General features: G+C 54.9%; 2 protein-coding genes across 3 annotated transcripts; both read left to right on the forward strand.

Annotated features, from left to right (window-relative positions):
- The first annotated feature begins 422 nt into the window (after nt 1-422).
- On the forward strand, nt 423-7705 carry Coq7 (coenzyme Q7, hydroxylase). 2 transcript variants are annotated; one of them, XM_048332387.1, is made up of 6 exons: nt 423-548; nt 5000-5166; nt 5699-5813; nt 6561-6700; nt 7184-7252; nt 7539-7705. In XM_048332387.1, exons 1-6 carry the CDS (start codon nt 476-478, stop codon nt 7614-7616), a joined length of 642 nt encoding a protein of 213 aa, XP_048188344.1. In that variant the 5' UTR covers nt 423-475; the 3' UTR covers nt 7617-7705. The 2 variants fall into 2 exon arrangements, with proteins under 2 accessions (XP_048188344.1, XP_048188345.1); XM_048332388.1 differs by having other exon boundaries at nt 5003-5166.
- A 4561-nt stretch (nt 7706-12266) lies between these two features.
- Itpripl2 (ITPRIP like 2) lies at nt 12267-15617 on the forward strand. Its single transcript, XM_048333077.1, is given in 3 exon segments — nt 12267-12270; nt 12690-14977; nt 14979-15617. Coding segments are annotated over 3 exon segments (2388 nt in total). The 3' UTR covers nt 15075-15617.
- Nucleotides 15618-16118: the final 501 nt, after the last annotated feature.

The following is a 16118-nucleotide window of genomic DNA, read 5'->3' on the forward strand; positions in this document are numbered from 1 at the left end:
TTAAAGAGTTCACCAAGGTTGTGATGTAAAAATAAGTCTCTAGTCCATGAGACTCCCATCTCCGAAGGAGCCAGCAAAGGTCTGGGCTGGCAGAGCGGCTCATGTGGTGGTGTGTGCCGGCCCGGCAGGCACGCGGCGCTCAGTTAAACTCCAGTGCTGAGGGGAAAAGAAAAAAAAAAAAAGCATCTGAAGCGATCTCTCACGGTCCAGGTCCGTGAATCTTTGAAACTGCACTTTCGCGTCCTCATCTCCATGGCAGCCTATACCTCCTGGCTCATGGAAGATTGATAGATGTTTTAGCCAATAGAGCGTAACCATTCGTAATTCTCTACCAATAGAAGAGAAGTACGGCCTAGGGGCGTTTCCACCGGTACCAGGGCGCGTAGCGTCTTCCTTACGTCTGCTTTCGTCATCATCCCGCGCCAAGGGCACGATTGGCGCGCGGCGCTCAACAGTGGCGACTGTTAGCCCGGCAATGAGTTGGTTTGGGGTGGCAGTGGCCGCCCCCGTGTGGCGGCTGCGCGCAGGCGCCTTGTGGCACCCCTCAGGTACAAGTGGACGCGCGGTTGTAGCCCTGTGCTGGGGGTTAGCGAACCGGGTAATTTCGTTAGAAGTTCAGATCATCGAGAGGTCACAGGAGGGGGAGGAGACGTTCACACGTCACTGACCTGCGACGGAGCTCCTCTGAGAACCGTTCGCTGCGGGCCTGTCGCGCGGGGGGGGGGGCGTGACGTTATCGGCAGTGCCGCCGTGACGTCACTGCAGGCGTGCCGAGGGCTTCGTTGTAACCCTTCCAGCACGCGGAGCCCGGTGCTCGGCAGGACCGCCTCTCGGGGAGACTCGTGGGCCCCGCCCTTGGTGCCTGGCCCATGAAATGTCCCGTGAAGCCCGTCCCGTGACGTCCATGCGCCGTTCCGTCGGCGAGGCCCGGGGCTGGAAGGAAGCGCCGGGTTTCGCTGGGAGGGACGTTGGGTTGGATGCCGGTTATTACTGTTACTTATTTGTCTTCGTGCCCACCCTTGGGGCTTGAGCTCAGGCCCCTGCCCCTTAGCTTTAGCTCCAGGTTGGCGTTCTATCACTTCTGGCCTTTGGGAGGGGGTGGTTATGGGAGATGAGTCTCATGGACTTTCCTGCCCGACCTGCTCATCAGATCTCAGCCTCCTGAGCAGCATAGGCACGAGCCACTAGCACCTGCCTTGTTTTTGTTTTGTTTTTGTATGTGTTTGTGTACCAGTTCAAGGGTTTTTACTCAGGGCCTTGCTCTCTCTCTTGGTTAGCATGCTTGCTTACAACTGATGCTCTGCCACTTGAGCCACGCCTCCAGTTTGGCTTGTTGCTGGTTAATTGGACATGGAGTCTTGAAGACTTTTCTACTCAGGCTAGCAGTGAATAGCAATCCTCGGATCTCAGCCTCATGAGTAGCTAGGATTACAGGTGTGGGCCACTGGCTCCTGGCTTTGCTTGAAGTTCTTCCTTTTCTTTCTCTCATCCTCTCTCTTTCCTCTTTCCTTCCCTCCCCTCCCTTCCCTCCTTTTGTGTAACTGAACCTATTTTAAGATTAAACCATTTCAGGGAAACTAAGGCTTTGGTTAAGCAGAAAGGCAATGCTACTTGTCCCAAATGCATGAATAAGCATGAAAAATATACTGCAATCTGGTTCTGGCATTATATTAAATACTGTGGCCTGCCTAAGTTTGGCTCACAACCATTTCCCTTTCTGTAAAAAGGAAGGGAGAGAGGGAGGAAGAAAGGAAAAGGAAGGGGGGAAAATGAGAGATGAACAGTATTATATATATATATATATATATATTTTTTAAAGTTTAGACCTGGTGACTGTGACTCACACCTGTAATCCTAACTATGCAGAAGGCTGAGATATGAGAATCACAGTTTGAAGCCAGCCCTGGCAGGAAAGTCTGTATGACTCTTATCTCCAGTAGACTCCTCAGAAAAAGCCAGAATTGGAGCTGTGGCATAAGTGGTAGAGTGCTAGCCTTGAGCAAAAAGAAGCTCAGGGACAGTGCCCAGGCCCTGAGTTCAAGCCCCAGACCAAAAACAAAAAAAGGTTAGGACATAGCAGCTATAAGTAGAAATATTTTTCTTGATGAAAATAATGGATTAAGCCAGGCTCCAGTGCCTCATGCACCTCTTACATAATTCTAGCACCTCAAGAGGCTGAGATCTGAGGATGGAAGTTTGGTGCCACCCAGGAAGGAAAGTCCACAAGACTCTTATCTCCAATTAACAACTAGAAAACCAGAAGTGGTGCTGTGGCTCAAGTGGTAGAGCACTAACTTTGAGCTGAAGAGCTCAAGGAAAGTGCCCAGGCTGAGTTCAAGGCCCTCCTCCCATCCTCACCCCCCACAAAAGTCATTTAGGCTGGCTTTTGGTGGTTCACACTTTTTTTTTTTTTTTTTTTTGCCAGTCCTGGGCCTTGGACTCAGGGCCTGAGCACTGTCCCTGGCTTCTTCCTGCTCAAGGCTAGCACTCTGCCACCTGAGCCATAGTGCCCCTTCTGGCCGTTTTCCATTTATGTGGTGCTGGGGACTCGAACAGAGAGCTTCATGTGTAGGAGGCAAGCGCTCTTGCCATTAGGCCATATTCCCAGGCCGGTGGTTCACACTTTTGATTCTAGCTGAGATTTGGACGATGTTCAAAACCAGCCCAGGCAGGTGTGTGTGTATTTAAATTTAAATATGTCCTGTAGGGGAGGGGGCCCCAAACTATGTCAGTATTCCTTTATTTAAATTGTGGTGTTTAGTGGCTCAGTGTGACTCAGTGCTAGAGTACTTTTCCTGGCATGCAGGAAGCTCTGGGTTCCATCTCCTGCACGTAAATAAGTAAGGCCCATAAAACTCCATCTGCTAGAAAAGTTCCCATTCATACCACCTCACATTCTGCCAAGCTTACCACTTGAACTTATGTGCAAAGCCTGCATGTTTTTATTAATGAAAGAACCATAGATATAACAAAATGACTTCTCTCCACACTTGGAAGGACATAAGTTGTTATAGCATGAGAGCCCTAAGGCACATTACAAGTGACACCACTAAGTAAAAGTTGACATTACCAACTGAAAGACCTGTCTCCATCAAAATGAAATGAACCTGTTTCTCTATAAAGCCCTTCTCTTGCAGATAAGACAAAACAAAACTTTTGAGATTCCCTAATTTAGGGCACAGGCAATTTAAGGTGTAACCATTCGATCTTGTAATAAGATTAAATCTAATCTGTTCTGAATTCACATTTTGGAGACCAGAGGAGTTCACTTGAGTTGATTTGGGACTATGATGAAATATAACCTAAACTCTGAGGCTAGACTTTAAAAATCAAATGTCCCATGGGTTCAAGTGGGTTGTTTGTTTGTTTTTGTGCCAGTCCTGGGGCTTGAACTCAGGATTTGGGCACTGTCCCTGAGCTACTTTTGTTTAAGGCTAGTGCTCTACCACTTGAGCCACAGCACCTCTTTTGGCCTCTTCTGAGTGGTTTATTGGAGGTAAGAGTCTCAGACTTTCCTGCTGGGGCTGGCTTTGATCCACCTTCTTCAGATCTCAGCTTCCTGAGGTGTGAGCCCAGCTGGGTTCAAGAGTTTTAAAAGACTTGGAAGTTTGTGGTTCTCAGCCTTAGCTGTAGAGATTCACGAGGCCTTTGCACAACATCATCATGGGCCAGTGGCCTCTAGAAAGACTGGGGGCAGGAGGGGAGCACTGTTGTGTTGAAAGTACTCTGGGCCATGGCATGCATTCGAGTAATCCATGGGAAGGTGGGTGAACTGGAGAGCATGCTCTTCTAGAGGCTGCTGTTATGTTGACAGCCCTTCCAAGTCTTGGTAGCTTTAAAGCACAGCTGGGAACCCCATCGTTAGCTGGAGTTTTCAGTGTTTTTTTTTCTTTTTTTATTAATTAAATTTTGTTGACAAGGTGTTGTGCAAAAGGGGTACAGTTACATAATAAGGCAGTGAGCACATTTTTTTTTTTTTTTTGCCAGTCCTGGGCCTTGGACTCAGGGCCTGAGCACTGTCCCTAGCTTCTTTTTGCTCAAGGCTAGCACTCTGCCACTTGAGTCACAGCGCCACTTCTGGCCATTTTCTGTATATGTGGTACTGGGGAATCGAACCCAGGGCTTCATGTATACGAGGCAAGCGCTCTTGCCACTAGGCTATATCCCCAGCCCCAAGCAGTGAGTACATTTCTTGTGATATCTTATACCCTTGTTTTTCTTTCCCTTCCCTAGATCAGGTAGGCATATATACAATACCCAGTGTACCAAAATCATATACAGTAGCCACGTGGTGTGCACCAAAGGAAATTCATGTAGAACTTTAAATATAATGTCAACAATAGAGTTTGCTTATCCTTGTCTTATATGATCATATATACATAGCTGTTGAGCTATTGTGATCCACTGAGAGGTCTATTTTAGACCTTTTTATGTTTAATAGTTGTTTGGTTTTAGATACATAATGTAAGGTCGCTGACCCAAACCTGTGGAAATACCATTTGACAAGAAGTTTTTTGTTTTGCATACCTGGTCTCTACTGTACCCCCCCCCCAAACAGTCATATATCAAGGAGACCATGCCCCTTTGTTCTCTGTGTTCTAGGCTTGTCTTGCTCAACATGATTTGTTCAAGTTCTGACCATTTCCCTGCAAATACCAATATTTTATCATTTCTAATAGCTATATAGTATTCCGTTGTGTATAAGTACCACATTTTTTGGATCCATTCATCTGTAGAGGGGCATCTGGGTTGTTTCCATATTTTGACTATTGTGAATTGTGCAGTGATAAACATGGATGTGCAGATGTCTTTTTGATATCCTGAGACCTGTTGTTCAGGATCAGTGTTTTAACACCACAGGTTATAGAGAACATTTACAGGCCTGTGGCTCTCAGGGAGCTCATTCGTAATCTTTGTCCCTAAGCTGTTTTTCTGTCTGTGAGAGGAAACGTGGATTTTACCTCAGCGTAATGACACTGTTTTGCATCCTCTGGACAAGGAGGCAGTGTTCGATTTCACAGCTCAGGAGCAGCCTTAGGCGGTGCCAGTCAAGCAATTGTGGACCGAATAATCCGGGTAGACCACGCTGGTGAATATGGAGCAAACCGCATCTATGCGGGGCAGATGGCAGTGCTGGGCCGCACCAGTGTCGGGCCAGTCATTCAGGTGGGCACATGCTTATCTCTCCTGCCCTGGTAACCACGTGCCCTCATGACACCCTAGAGAAGCCAAGACTGGTGTTTAGGGGGTGGAAATCATCTTGGTCATTTTATGGACAAAGCCCCAATAGAGATACAGTGAGGAGAAGACACACAGTGGTCCCCACTGTTAGCATTTTCTTATCAGAGTTGGCAGTCAGGGAGGACACTCTGTGGCCACCTGGTCAGGAGACAGACAGGGCTTGTGCAGTCGCTGAGCCTGGAGGAAGTCACACAACCTGCCTGGCTCTCAGCGCCCTGCAGGCTCCAAGGCTCCCACAGCGCCCCCTAGCTGAGATCCTCCACTCCCTTCCCAGCACTGCCACAGTTTGCCTACACTCTTCTCCTTGGCTGGCATTTTGCTTTCCACATTGATGGTGAGGGACCGCTCACCCCCATTTCTCTGCCCCCTTCTCACTTCCCAGTGCAGTGGCCCTGAGCTCCCTCTGGGACAGCAGGAGGCTGCCACATGGGTGCTTATCTTTTTGTGTCTCTTCCAGAAAATGTGGGATCAGGAAAAGGAGCACTTGCGCAAGTTCAGTGAGCTGATGGTTGCCTCCAGGGTCCGGCCGACGGTGCTGATGCCACTGTGGACCGTGGCGGGCTTTGCCCTGGGTATGTCTGTGCATGTGCACGAGCTCAGGGAGTCCGGCCAGGGAGCCGTTCAGACACCAGGTCCTTCCTGTGGCCGCACACAGCTGCTTTTCTTTACTCGGTACTTCCCTAACGTTAAATAGAACTTAATTGAATTTTCTTCTTTGTTTAAATTTCTGTAAGATAGAATCAGTGCTTTTATAAACAGCACAATAAGATCTAACGGAACAGGGAAAAGCTAGTATCGTTTGATCGCAGCCAGGTACTGTTGTTTGACCCAGGTTCTAAACCTAAGATCTGCTCAAGCTTTTAAAAAGAGAGAAGAGAAAATAGGACAGAAGATCAAAGACTACCCCACACAGAGACTTCAGTCTTGGCTGTAAACAAAGTTAAAAAACAGTTCCTGGAGCTGGCCATGGTGGCCTGTGTCTGTAACTCCAGCACAAGGGAAAATGAGACAGGAGGAGCTTGGGCTTCATAAGGAGAATCACAAAACAAAACAAAGTGCCTCGAAGGAGAGGCATGTTCTCCCCATGTGCTTTGAGGTTCACCTGGGATCTGGTTCCTGCCCCCAGCTGTGAGTCTCAGCCTGGGGTAACTCCCTCCCCCAGAGGACGTGAGGCCGCAGCTGAAGACATCTTCCGTGGTCACAGCTTAGCAGGATGGTGTTACACATGCTGTGACTGCAAGTGCAGCTCCCCAAGGCCCATCCACCCCAGGTGCCAGGGTGCCGGGCCCTCATGGTCTCACTCTGGATGACCTCCTCAGGGGCCGGCACAGCCTTGCTGGGGAAGGAGGGCGCCATGGCCTGCACGGTGGCTGTGGAAGAATCCATAGCGCATCACTACAACAACCAGATCAGGACGCTGATGGAGGACGACCCTGAGAAGCACGAGGAGCTGCTTCAGGTCAGGGGCTGCGTCAGACCGGGCTGCACCACGGGAAGAGGGCAGGCAGGCCCTTCGTCCTCAGCAACTAGGTTGGCGACTCTTTGCTGGGCAGAGCGGACCAGCTCCGGCCTGCCTGTGTGCCCCCCGCTACCATGGGCAGTTCTGATTGTGTCTGACCCAACGCCCATCCTCGTCCAGCAGGGGGCGGTGCATGCTTCCAGTTCTGTGATTCTGCTCTTTGTGATGGGCTTTGCTGTGTAGCTCAGGCTGGCTTTCAGCTCCCAGCTCAAGTAACTTCCCCCTGCCACAGCCTCCCCAGCAGCAGGAACCACAGACACACCCCACCATGCTTGGCTTTCCAGGCTTCGTCTGATCCCTGCTTCTATACCTGGTGTCTCCCTGGGTAGAGTGTGGTCCTGGGCCCTGTGTGACAAGGACAGCACAGCCCGAGGGGTGAGGTGGCAGCACAGCCTCAGCCAATGCTTTTCTTTCCTTTAACAGGTGATAAAGAAGTTTCGAGATGAGGAACTAGAGCACCATGACATTGGCCTGGACCATGATGCAGAACTGGTAGGGCCCTGCTGCTGCTCCTGCTGATTGGGGTGCCTTATTTGGAAGCTGGGAGGGCGGGTCTGAGAATTTCTGGAAGGCCAGAGGGAAGGAAGGTGGTCACTGGGGAAGGCAAACAGGCAGAGCTGCCCCGCCTGACCTTGTCCCCAGCTCTCCCCGAGAGCTGCTTCCCCTGCTCAAAGAGCCCTAGAGGGCTGATCTCACCTAGGGAAGTCCAAAGCTGTTAGTTTGCGGGGCGGGCGGGCTCCCTAGTGAGGCCTCAGCCCGGGTCTCATGTGCTCACCAGGCCCCTGCGTACGCCGTGCTGAAGAGTCTCATCCAGGCCGGCTGCAGTGCAGCCATCTACTTATCAGAAAGATTCTGACCTTCCCTCGTGTGCGGACCTGGTGGCCTCACAGAGAAGGACGTGGACACTTAGTACCTTGTGAATGTTGTTAATAAATTGTAAGAGTATTTTTTTTCATTAAAACTCTCGAGTTTGAGCATCACATAACTCTTCAGCAAGAGTGTATTAACCAGATAAGCCCGGCTCCTCTGGCCCCACAGCTTTTGTCCGTTGAAACCCGCAGTTCATGCCTGCGCCCACAAGAGAGCTGAGGATGCACCTGAGGGGCGGCCGGGGGGTGACCTGGCTTCCCAGGCACCTGTCCACACTGGAAGACATTTTGAGGGGATCTCAGGAGGGGCCCACAGCGTGGAGGTTTAGTACAACAGGACAAAGAAGTGATAAAAGGGGCAGGGGGAGAGGAGGTAAAGAAGACCCAGTGTGGCCTTGTGGGTGGGAGGATTTCCTGACTTCCTGTCTCCACACCTGACTTCCTGTGTCCGGCAGCAGCAGCCCCTAACCACTGTGCTGAGTTCCAAACACCCACAACAAAACACATTCCCACTCAGAGATGCCAGAAAATGATGACACAAGTCACGTGGATGGCCCACCGCCTCCTCTCAGTGCCCAGCCCTCTCCTTCTGCACCCCAGCCCAGGCCTGGGGGGCGGTAGACCACACTGCACCTCGACCTTAATTCCCCCAAGTGCTGCTATTTATTTATCCATTTATGTTGTTAGGGGCCATGCTGTGGTTTGAACTCGGGGTCTTGCTCCATCACTGAGCCACGCCTCCAACCTCTCCTCCTTAAATGGTTTTTGACTTGTTGCTGTGTTTTGGTTTTTAAGAATTCCTTGTTATCTTGATAACATTCTTGCCTTTAAAAAGGAAAAAAAAAAAAAGCTCAATGATCTTTCCAGGATATTCCAGGTGCTTAATCTTGGGATTTTGGTTTTGTTTAAAACAACAACACACTTCACCTTATAGAGGAACCCAGCAGCCTAGGCCTCCTGGATGAACTGTATGTGTGTCTGTGTCTGTCTGTGTACTGGACTTGAACTCAGGGCCTCATGCTCTCACTCAGCTTGCTTGCTCACAGCTAGTGCTCTACTACTTGAGCCACACCTCCAGCCAAGCTCCTTGCTGATTACTTGCAGATAAGAATCTCATGGACTTTCCTGTCTGGGCTGGCTTTGAACCTCGATCCTCAGATTTCAGCCTCCTGCGTAGCTAGGATGACAGGCGTGAGCCACCGGTGCCTGGTGCTATTTTTCAGATAGATTTTGTGTTTGTGCTTGGGTCTGATTTTGGACAGGAACGAGATACTCCTGTCTATGCCTTCCACAGAGCTAGGAAACAGGCATGTAATATCAAGCCAGTCTTATTTGTTGAGATGGGGGTCTCACTAACTTTTTGTCTGGGCAGGCCTTGACCTGCATAGTGCCTGATCTCTGCCTCCCATGTAGCTGGGATTACAGGCATGTACTACCATGCCTGGGCCATCTTATTTTTTTGATATATTTTCAAATCAATTGCAGAGGTCAGTATACTTCACCTCTGAACAATTCAGCTACACATCACTGACTAGAATCCAATTTGTGGTTATAGGTTTTATGAGGTGGATAAATGCACAAACCTGAAGCAGAGCATTCTGAGTTTTGATGAATGGGTGATCCAAATTCTTATGCCAATATAGCAGGCAGAATGCAATTTTCTTTTTCTAAGTGCTGGCTTTGAAATGTCCCTGCCCTGAAAGATAAGACTCCACTGCAAATTAAGCTTTATGAAAAAAATTCTTCATGTATATTATGCTCTCTTTGCCCCAGATGAAAAAACAAACAGGAGCCCAGGAATTTGGAAATGGCTAACTTGAAGCCCCAGGCATGTGCATGGATGAGTATGTATGTGGTTGGGGGTGGGGTGGCTGACACCTCCAGCTTTGGAGATTCAAATCCCAGCTCTGCTACTTTCCAGACAATGAACATAACCTGCTTGTGCCTCAGTTTCCCTGTCAGTAAAATAGAGATAAAAACAGAACCTACCTCCTAAGATTGCCTGTTGCCTAGGAAACAGTGAGGATGGATGGGGTGATCCCCAGGTGGGTGTAAGGGCTGCCAGCTGACATGCACTTGGGCAGCTATGGTAAAAGGTGATGGTAGGCTTGGACTGTGGTTTAGTGGTAGAGTGCTTACATAGCATGCAGGAGGCCCTGGGTTCAAATCCCTGGTACTACATAAACAAAAAATAAAAACAATTTTTTTAAAGCTGATGGTTGTTCCCCAGTCTGTCTTCTCTTTCCTTTTCATAATAACAAACCTCAGTTTTCGCAGGACACACAGAATCTTGGGTTATTGCTGTATTTCTCCTTCACTGTTACTGTGGCCCTAGAGAAGCGGGTCTGATACTGGGTACATGTCCTGATGGCTGTCAGTGCCTGGACATGTTGCCTGGAATCACAGCATCTCTCTTGTCACCAGGAGGAGAGCAAGTCTGTAGATGGTGGAGAAGAAAGATAAAAAAAAAAAATGGGGCATCGAGGTTGAAATACTGAATTAGGCAAGCAAGCAAGCCTTAGATCACTCCATCTCCCTGTTGTGTAAGATAATGTTTGGTTTACTGTGTCATTATTCCACTGCTGCATGTGGGAATGGTAACCAAAGGGCCTGGTGCAGAAGCTGCATGGGTGTGTGTGTGTGTGTGTGTGTGTGTGTGTGTGTGTGTGTGTGTGTGTGTCCTGCCATCCCCTCCCCTCTCCCCTCCCACTTCAAGGGCCTGGTGCAGAAGCTGCATGGGTGTGTGTGTGTGTGTGTGTGTGTGTGTGTGTGTGTCCTGCCATCCCCTCCCCTCTCCCCTCCCACTTCAGACCTGAAATGCAGAGCAAGTCCCTCTACTTCTCCAGGAGTCATGCCTGAAGTGACTTCTGCGCCCCCAAGATCAGCTCAGCTGGTGCTGCTAAGCTCCAGGAAGCTTTGGGTACCAGCTTAGAGGTCACTCCTTATCCATTAGCCCCACAGGTCACCCTGGCCCTTGGCTGCTTGGAGAAACCATAGTGCCAGCTCGCTCAGTTTGCCCTGCTGGACAGACCCAGCTCTGCCCCAGACCTGGAGCTTCCTGCAGGAGCTTCTAGCCATTGAGGGAGGGGGCTGTGCTGGACTTAGGGAGCCCTGACTTTAATACAGTGCCCTGTGGGCTCAGAGGGTCATTGCTTGTCCTTGTTTTTCCTGGCTTTTGGAATTGAAGATGCTCCCTGCAGGCTTGTAGGAGACAGGGTCCACACACAAACGCTGCTGGCTGCTGGAGAGCTCTCCTTGGGCCCCAGCTCCCAACCTTCAATCAGACATTGCCTGCCAGTGTCCCCTTGGCTTCTGCTTCCTTGGGACCCAGAAACGTCTGCCCGTCTTGGGACACCCCCACCCCAAGGGTCAAGGAAAAAGATACAATCTCGTGACCTCAGACCCCCACGGGGAATTATAAGGGTCATGAGAACCGAAGCAGCTGCTGCTGGCTTGAACTGGAAGGAGATCTATCAGGCCAACATGTCCACACAGCTGCCCAAGTGCTCAGCCTCAGCTTCCTGCTCCTCTTGCCTCCCTCCCTTCCATGGCCTGCCACCATTTATGCTGCCCCAGGGCCTTTGTCCTAGAGCCACTGCTTATGGTTTTGGCTTAATTCTCCATTCGGCAGCCTTGGGGGAGGGGAAGGGGAGCTCTGTCCCATCCAGATTTTCCAGGAGGGAAAGTTATGTTATTTGTAGCAGTGTTTGTACAGTTGTGTATCTGGCCCCGCTACCCGTCTGCTTTTCTGGTCCTGGCACTTGAGCCTGTTTATAAATATCCGCATCAAGTTGACATGGCTATGGTGGTCACCAGTGTGTGGGGGGGGGGGCAGCCCAGTGTGGGTGTTGAGAATTGTGTAATAACCCTGCGTAAAGGAATCAACAACAGCAGAGTATTGATCGCCCATGGTTTTGAGAATTCCAGGGATGGCCACAGGAAGGGACACTAAGTGGAACTTCCAAAGAGGACTCCTAAGCCACATAGCAGAGCCAGACCCAGTAAAGGAGCTGCTGCTCAGGTCTCGCCACAGAACCTGCTTGCAGGTTAGGGCTGCTCCAGCTGCAGGCTTCAGAATGACCCATCTCCTGCTTCCCACTGCCAACCTCACAAGCAGGGTTGGTATCTTGGGAGGGAAGGGAACCAAAGGGCAGAGGAGGGAGGGGATAAAGGAAGGGAGATAAGGAGAGCACCCCTGGCAGGCACCTTGCCTTCTGACTTGTATTTTTGAGATTGTTAAAAAACACATGTGTGCAGTTTTACTTAGGGCCCAGTTCTTGGGCATTCATTACAGCAGCTGCAGGCAATGAATACACCAGTGTCCTGGTCAGCCATGGGCTACATCTGACTGGGTGGTCTCCTAAGATTATTACCCTCTCAGATGCCCCAATTTTGTAAGGCCCTTCTAGGATGTTCACACCAGGAAATCGCCCAGCGATGCATCTCTCAGAACACAACCCTGTCATTAAGCGTCTGACAGTATTTCTGAGCCAGCGATCGCTGCTATGCTTTGGGCTTTGTTCTTGGGACCTGGCTGCCCTGTGTCGGCACATGGACGACCAGGAAAAGCCTCTGCCATTGTGGCCACTTATATTCAGAAGAAGGACAACTAAGCAAACGCAGAGACAAATAGACACATGGGTAGGCAGGCCTTGGGGCCTTGAGAGCATTGGGTTTAGGGTCCTCCTGGAAGCTGAGGCCCTAATAAGTACTGCTGTGTTCAGCCTGTAGGATCCATAATCCTGGTCCCTTTAAAAGCACACCTCTTCTGCATGATCCAGGGTTAGAGGCAGGAGGTGCGAGCTCTCCCATGTAGGCAACATCTGGTGTTTGTTTGGACAGTGATCAGACCGAGGATGGTGTGTGTGTGTGTGCTGGTCCTGTCCCTGAGCTTTGTTTACTCCAGGCTGGTGCTCTACTACTTGAGCAGCAGCTCCACTTACAGTTTGGGGTGGTTCATTGGAGATCGGAGTCCCAGGGACTTTTCCTGCCCCGGCTGGCTTCACACCACGACCCTCCCAAGTCAGCCTCCTGAATGGCCGGGATGACAGGCGTGAGCCACCAGCACATCTGGTTGCCCTTTCTTTCCTTTCTGCTTTTTCTCGGTGCTCACTCTCACAAACCGGTCGCGCGCCTTCTCCGCAGCTTCGCCTCCTGGCCTGGCACGCAGCGGGCGCCGGGTGAGTCGCGAGGCCGGCGGCCCGGAGCACTTCCGCCCCCGGGGCTGCCACGCCGCCCGGCTGGGGGTGGGGCCGGGTGGAGGCGGGCCGGGGGCCGGGGCCGGGCTCGGGGCCGGGGCAGCCCAGCACAGCTCCCGGGGAGCGGCGGAGGCCAGCGCGGGGAAGCCAGGCCTCGGCCGGCACTGCCTTCGAGGAGGAGCCCGGGTGGCCCAGCGGCCCGCGCGTCCTTGGAGGCCGAGGCCGAGGCCCCGCGCGCGCCGGCCGGCTGCAGAGTTGGCCGTTTCTTCCCGGGGACGAGCAGCGCCCGGGCCCGGAGCAGCGGGGCCGATCGGCGATCGCAGCGGCCCGGGGAGCCCGCGGAACCCCGGGGTAGGCGGCGAGCCGGGCGGGGCACTCAGGGCGGCGGCGGCGGCGGCGGCGGCGGGAGGAAGGAGGAGGAGACCGGGAGTCCGGAGCCGGGAGCCGAGGCCCGGCTGCGGGACGGCGCCGCCGCCCAGGACGGGGACACGGGGGCCGCGGGGCCGCCCGGGCGTGGCGCGCATGGCGGGCCGGGCGCGCCGTCGGTGCCGGGGCCGGCGCCGTCGGGAGCTCGGGCCCCGCGGCCCCGGGCGGCCCCCGCGCGCTACTCGCTCAACCCGCGCGCCTTCTGGCCCCTGGTGAGCGGCCTGTGCGCCGCCCTGCTGTGCCTCGGCCTCGTCCTGCGGGAGGGCGGAGGGGGCGCCCGGGCCGAGCCCCCCGACGGCGCGGACGGCGGCTTCTCTGCGGCGCTGCCCGCGGCCTCGCTGCTCCTGCTGGGATACGTCCTCCTGCGCTGCCGCCGCGCCGTCCGCCAGCGCCTGCTGCCCGGCCCGGCCCGCCCGGGGGGCGCCTCCGCCCTGCCCGCCGCCGGCCCCCGACAGCCAGGCCTGGACGTCCTGCTGGAGAGTTTCTACGAGCACGAGGTGCGCCTGTCGCCGCACGTGCTGGGCCACAGCAAGGCGCACGTGAGTCGGATCGTGGGTGAACTGGTGCGGGCTGGCTGCATCCGAGGCTCCCCGGCGCCCCTGCCCGGGGGGGCGCTGGCCCTGGCTTTCCGCGGGGACTTCATCCAGGTGGGCAGCGCCTACGAGCAGCACAAGATCCGCCGGCCCGACAGCTTCGACGTGCTGGTGCCGCTGCGTCTGCCGCCCCCGGTGGCGCTGGAGCCGCGGAGCCTGGGCGCCGAGCCCGCAGCGCTGGTGCCGGCCTCGGGCGGCTGCTTCGTGGGCGCCCTGAAGGCGCCGCCCTCGCCGTCGGGGGGCCGCTGGCCCCGCGACTGCAAGCCCTTCGCCGAGGGCTTCTGCGTGGACGCGGGCGGGCGGCGGCTGCTGTCGGCCTGGCTGGTGCTGCGCTGGTTCCAGGCGCACCTGCAGCGCTGCCTGGCGGCCGTGCGCTACAGCCTGGAGGGGCGCTGCCGGGTCAGCCTGACCCCGGGGGGCCTGGAGCAGCCCCCCACCCTGCACGTCCTGCCCTGCCGCACCGACTACGGCTGCTGCCGCCTCTCCATGGCCGTGCGGCTCATCCCCGCCGTGCACGTGGGCGACGGGGTCTTCCTCGTGGCCCCCGCCCCGCCGCCCTCGGCCCTGGGAGCTCCGGCCGGGCTCCCCCCGGGCCTGCTGTGGGGCGTGAACACGTCTCGCCAGGAGCAGAAGCTGCTAGGCTGGCTTCAGGAACGGGCGGCCCCGGGTGCCTGCTACCTCAAGGGCCTGCAGCTGCTCAAAGCCCTGCGCGACCTGGGCGGGCGCGGGCTGGACCCGCCGGCCGCCGCGCAGTGGGGCCGCATCCTGTCCTCCTACGTGCTCAAGACGGCGCTGCTGAGCCGGGCGCTGACGGCGGACGGGGCCCCCGCGCCGGGCTGGGACGAGGCGCACCTGCGCGAGCGCCTGGAGGAGCTGGTGCGCTTCCTGCGGGACTGCCTGCTGCGGAGGCGCACGCTCTTCCACTGCGTGCTGCGCCCCGGCGGGGCGGCCGCCGACCTGGGCCCGCTGCCCAAGGCCCTGCGCGAGGCCCCGCCCGTGGACCTCCTGGCGGCCTTCGACGGCCGCGCCCGGGAGCGAGCGGCGGCGAGGCTGCTGACCACGTGGCAGAGGCTCCCCCAGCTCCTCCGGGCCTACGGGGGGCCCCGCTACCTTGCCAGGTGCCCCCCAGCCCTGCCGGAGCCAGCGCACCCAGGGCTTCCCTGAGGATGGACCGGGAACCCCAACTGCGCCTTCTCCCGGGTCGGGGAGCCAGCACAAGGCGGAATGACCCCCCCACCCCGGAGGCCTTGGGGGAGAAAAGGCTTCCCATCCTGTCCTCCCCTCCTGTCCTGGCTGCCACGCCCAGATCCCACGCGGGGACGCTTTCTTCTGACTCGCTACGGTTTCCCCGGTAAACTGGGCTGTGCAGGCTGGGCTGCGGCCTTGCCCGTCCAGAGGACGAGCTGCCCGGACTCCGGTACAACCCTGCGTCCGGCGGCAGAGACGACAGGACCGGCCAGGCCCCCCGGGAGAGGCCGGCCTCGCCAGCTGCCTTCGCCCTGCGCCTTCCACTCGCATCTCTCCGCCCCCCCCCCCCCCCGCTCTGCCCCCAACGCTTGGGAACAGATGATGTGTTTTGTCTGGCATGCCTATTTGGGAGAGACTGTATTCCAAACGGAGTCTTCGGGCACCGTTGGGAACTGAGTTCTATTCCAGCAGAGAACGTTGATGTTCCCGTTTCACATTCCAGTCAGGGTCTCTTGTTCAAATAGTGCAATGACGGGCATGGGTTGCGGGGGGGGGGGGGGAGTGACCCTACTTGTTGAGAGACCAAAAGGGCTGGCAAAGGAAGATTTCCAGAACAAATAGCATGTATGTTGGCTAGGGATCGTACCTGGCGGTGAGTGTGTTGGTTACACCTAGTGGGGAGATGTGAACAACTCTGCCAGGCACTTAGGAGCCAGGTATGGGGCAGAAGAGCCGCCTAAGACCGCCCTGGTGAGAGACAAAACACAGCGGGTCTTGAGAAAGAAGGTATGTCAGCCTTTGTCTAGGAAGATGTCTAGCCAGGGCTGGCTGCTGGCTAGACTTGGCCCTTTTTTGGCTTTCAAGGCTTCTCAGCAATGGCGTTCCCAAGGAATTCTTTCCCAAAGATTTTTACAAAGGAGAGGAAGTGCCTCTCCCCAGGGCCTGGGGAGCCTGGGCACTCAGTGACACAGAGTGATGATGGCTATATGGTTGGGAAGGTTCTAGATGGCCCAGGAGGTCAGCTTCAAAGGGCTCTTGATTCAGCCTGGGTCTTGCCAAACAGTTTGTGGGGGGGCTCAGCCTC

Source organism: Perognathus longimembris, chromosome 23 (assembly GCF_023159225.1).
Source record: "Perognathus longimembris pacificus isolate PPM17 chromosome 23, ASM2315922v1, whole genome shotgun sequence".
Classification (NCBI taxonomy): Eukaryota; Metazoa; Chordata; class Mammalia; order Rodentia; family Heteromyidae; genus Perognathus; species Perognathus longimembris.

Excerpts from the sequence above, each read along its gene's own strand:
- Coq7 (XM_048332387.1), top strand. The coding sequence starts at position 476 with ATGAGTTGGTTTGGGGTGGCAGTGGCCGCCCCCGTGTGGCGGCTGCGC. Across the intron at positions 6,701-7,183 it reads AGCACGAGGAGCTGCTTCAG|GTGATAAAGAAGTTTCGAGA; the intron begins GTCAGGGGCTGC and ends TTCCTTTAACAG. Across the intron at positions 7,253-7,538 it reads TGGACCATGATGCAGAACTG|GCCCCTGCGTACGCCGTGCT; the intron begins GTAGGGCCCTGC and ends TGTGCTCACCAG.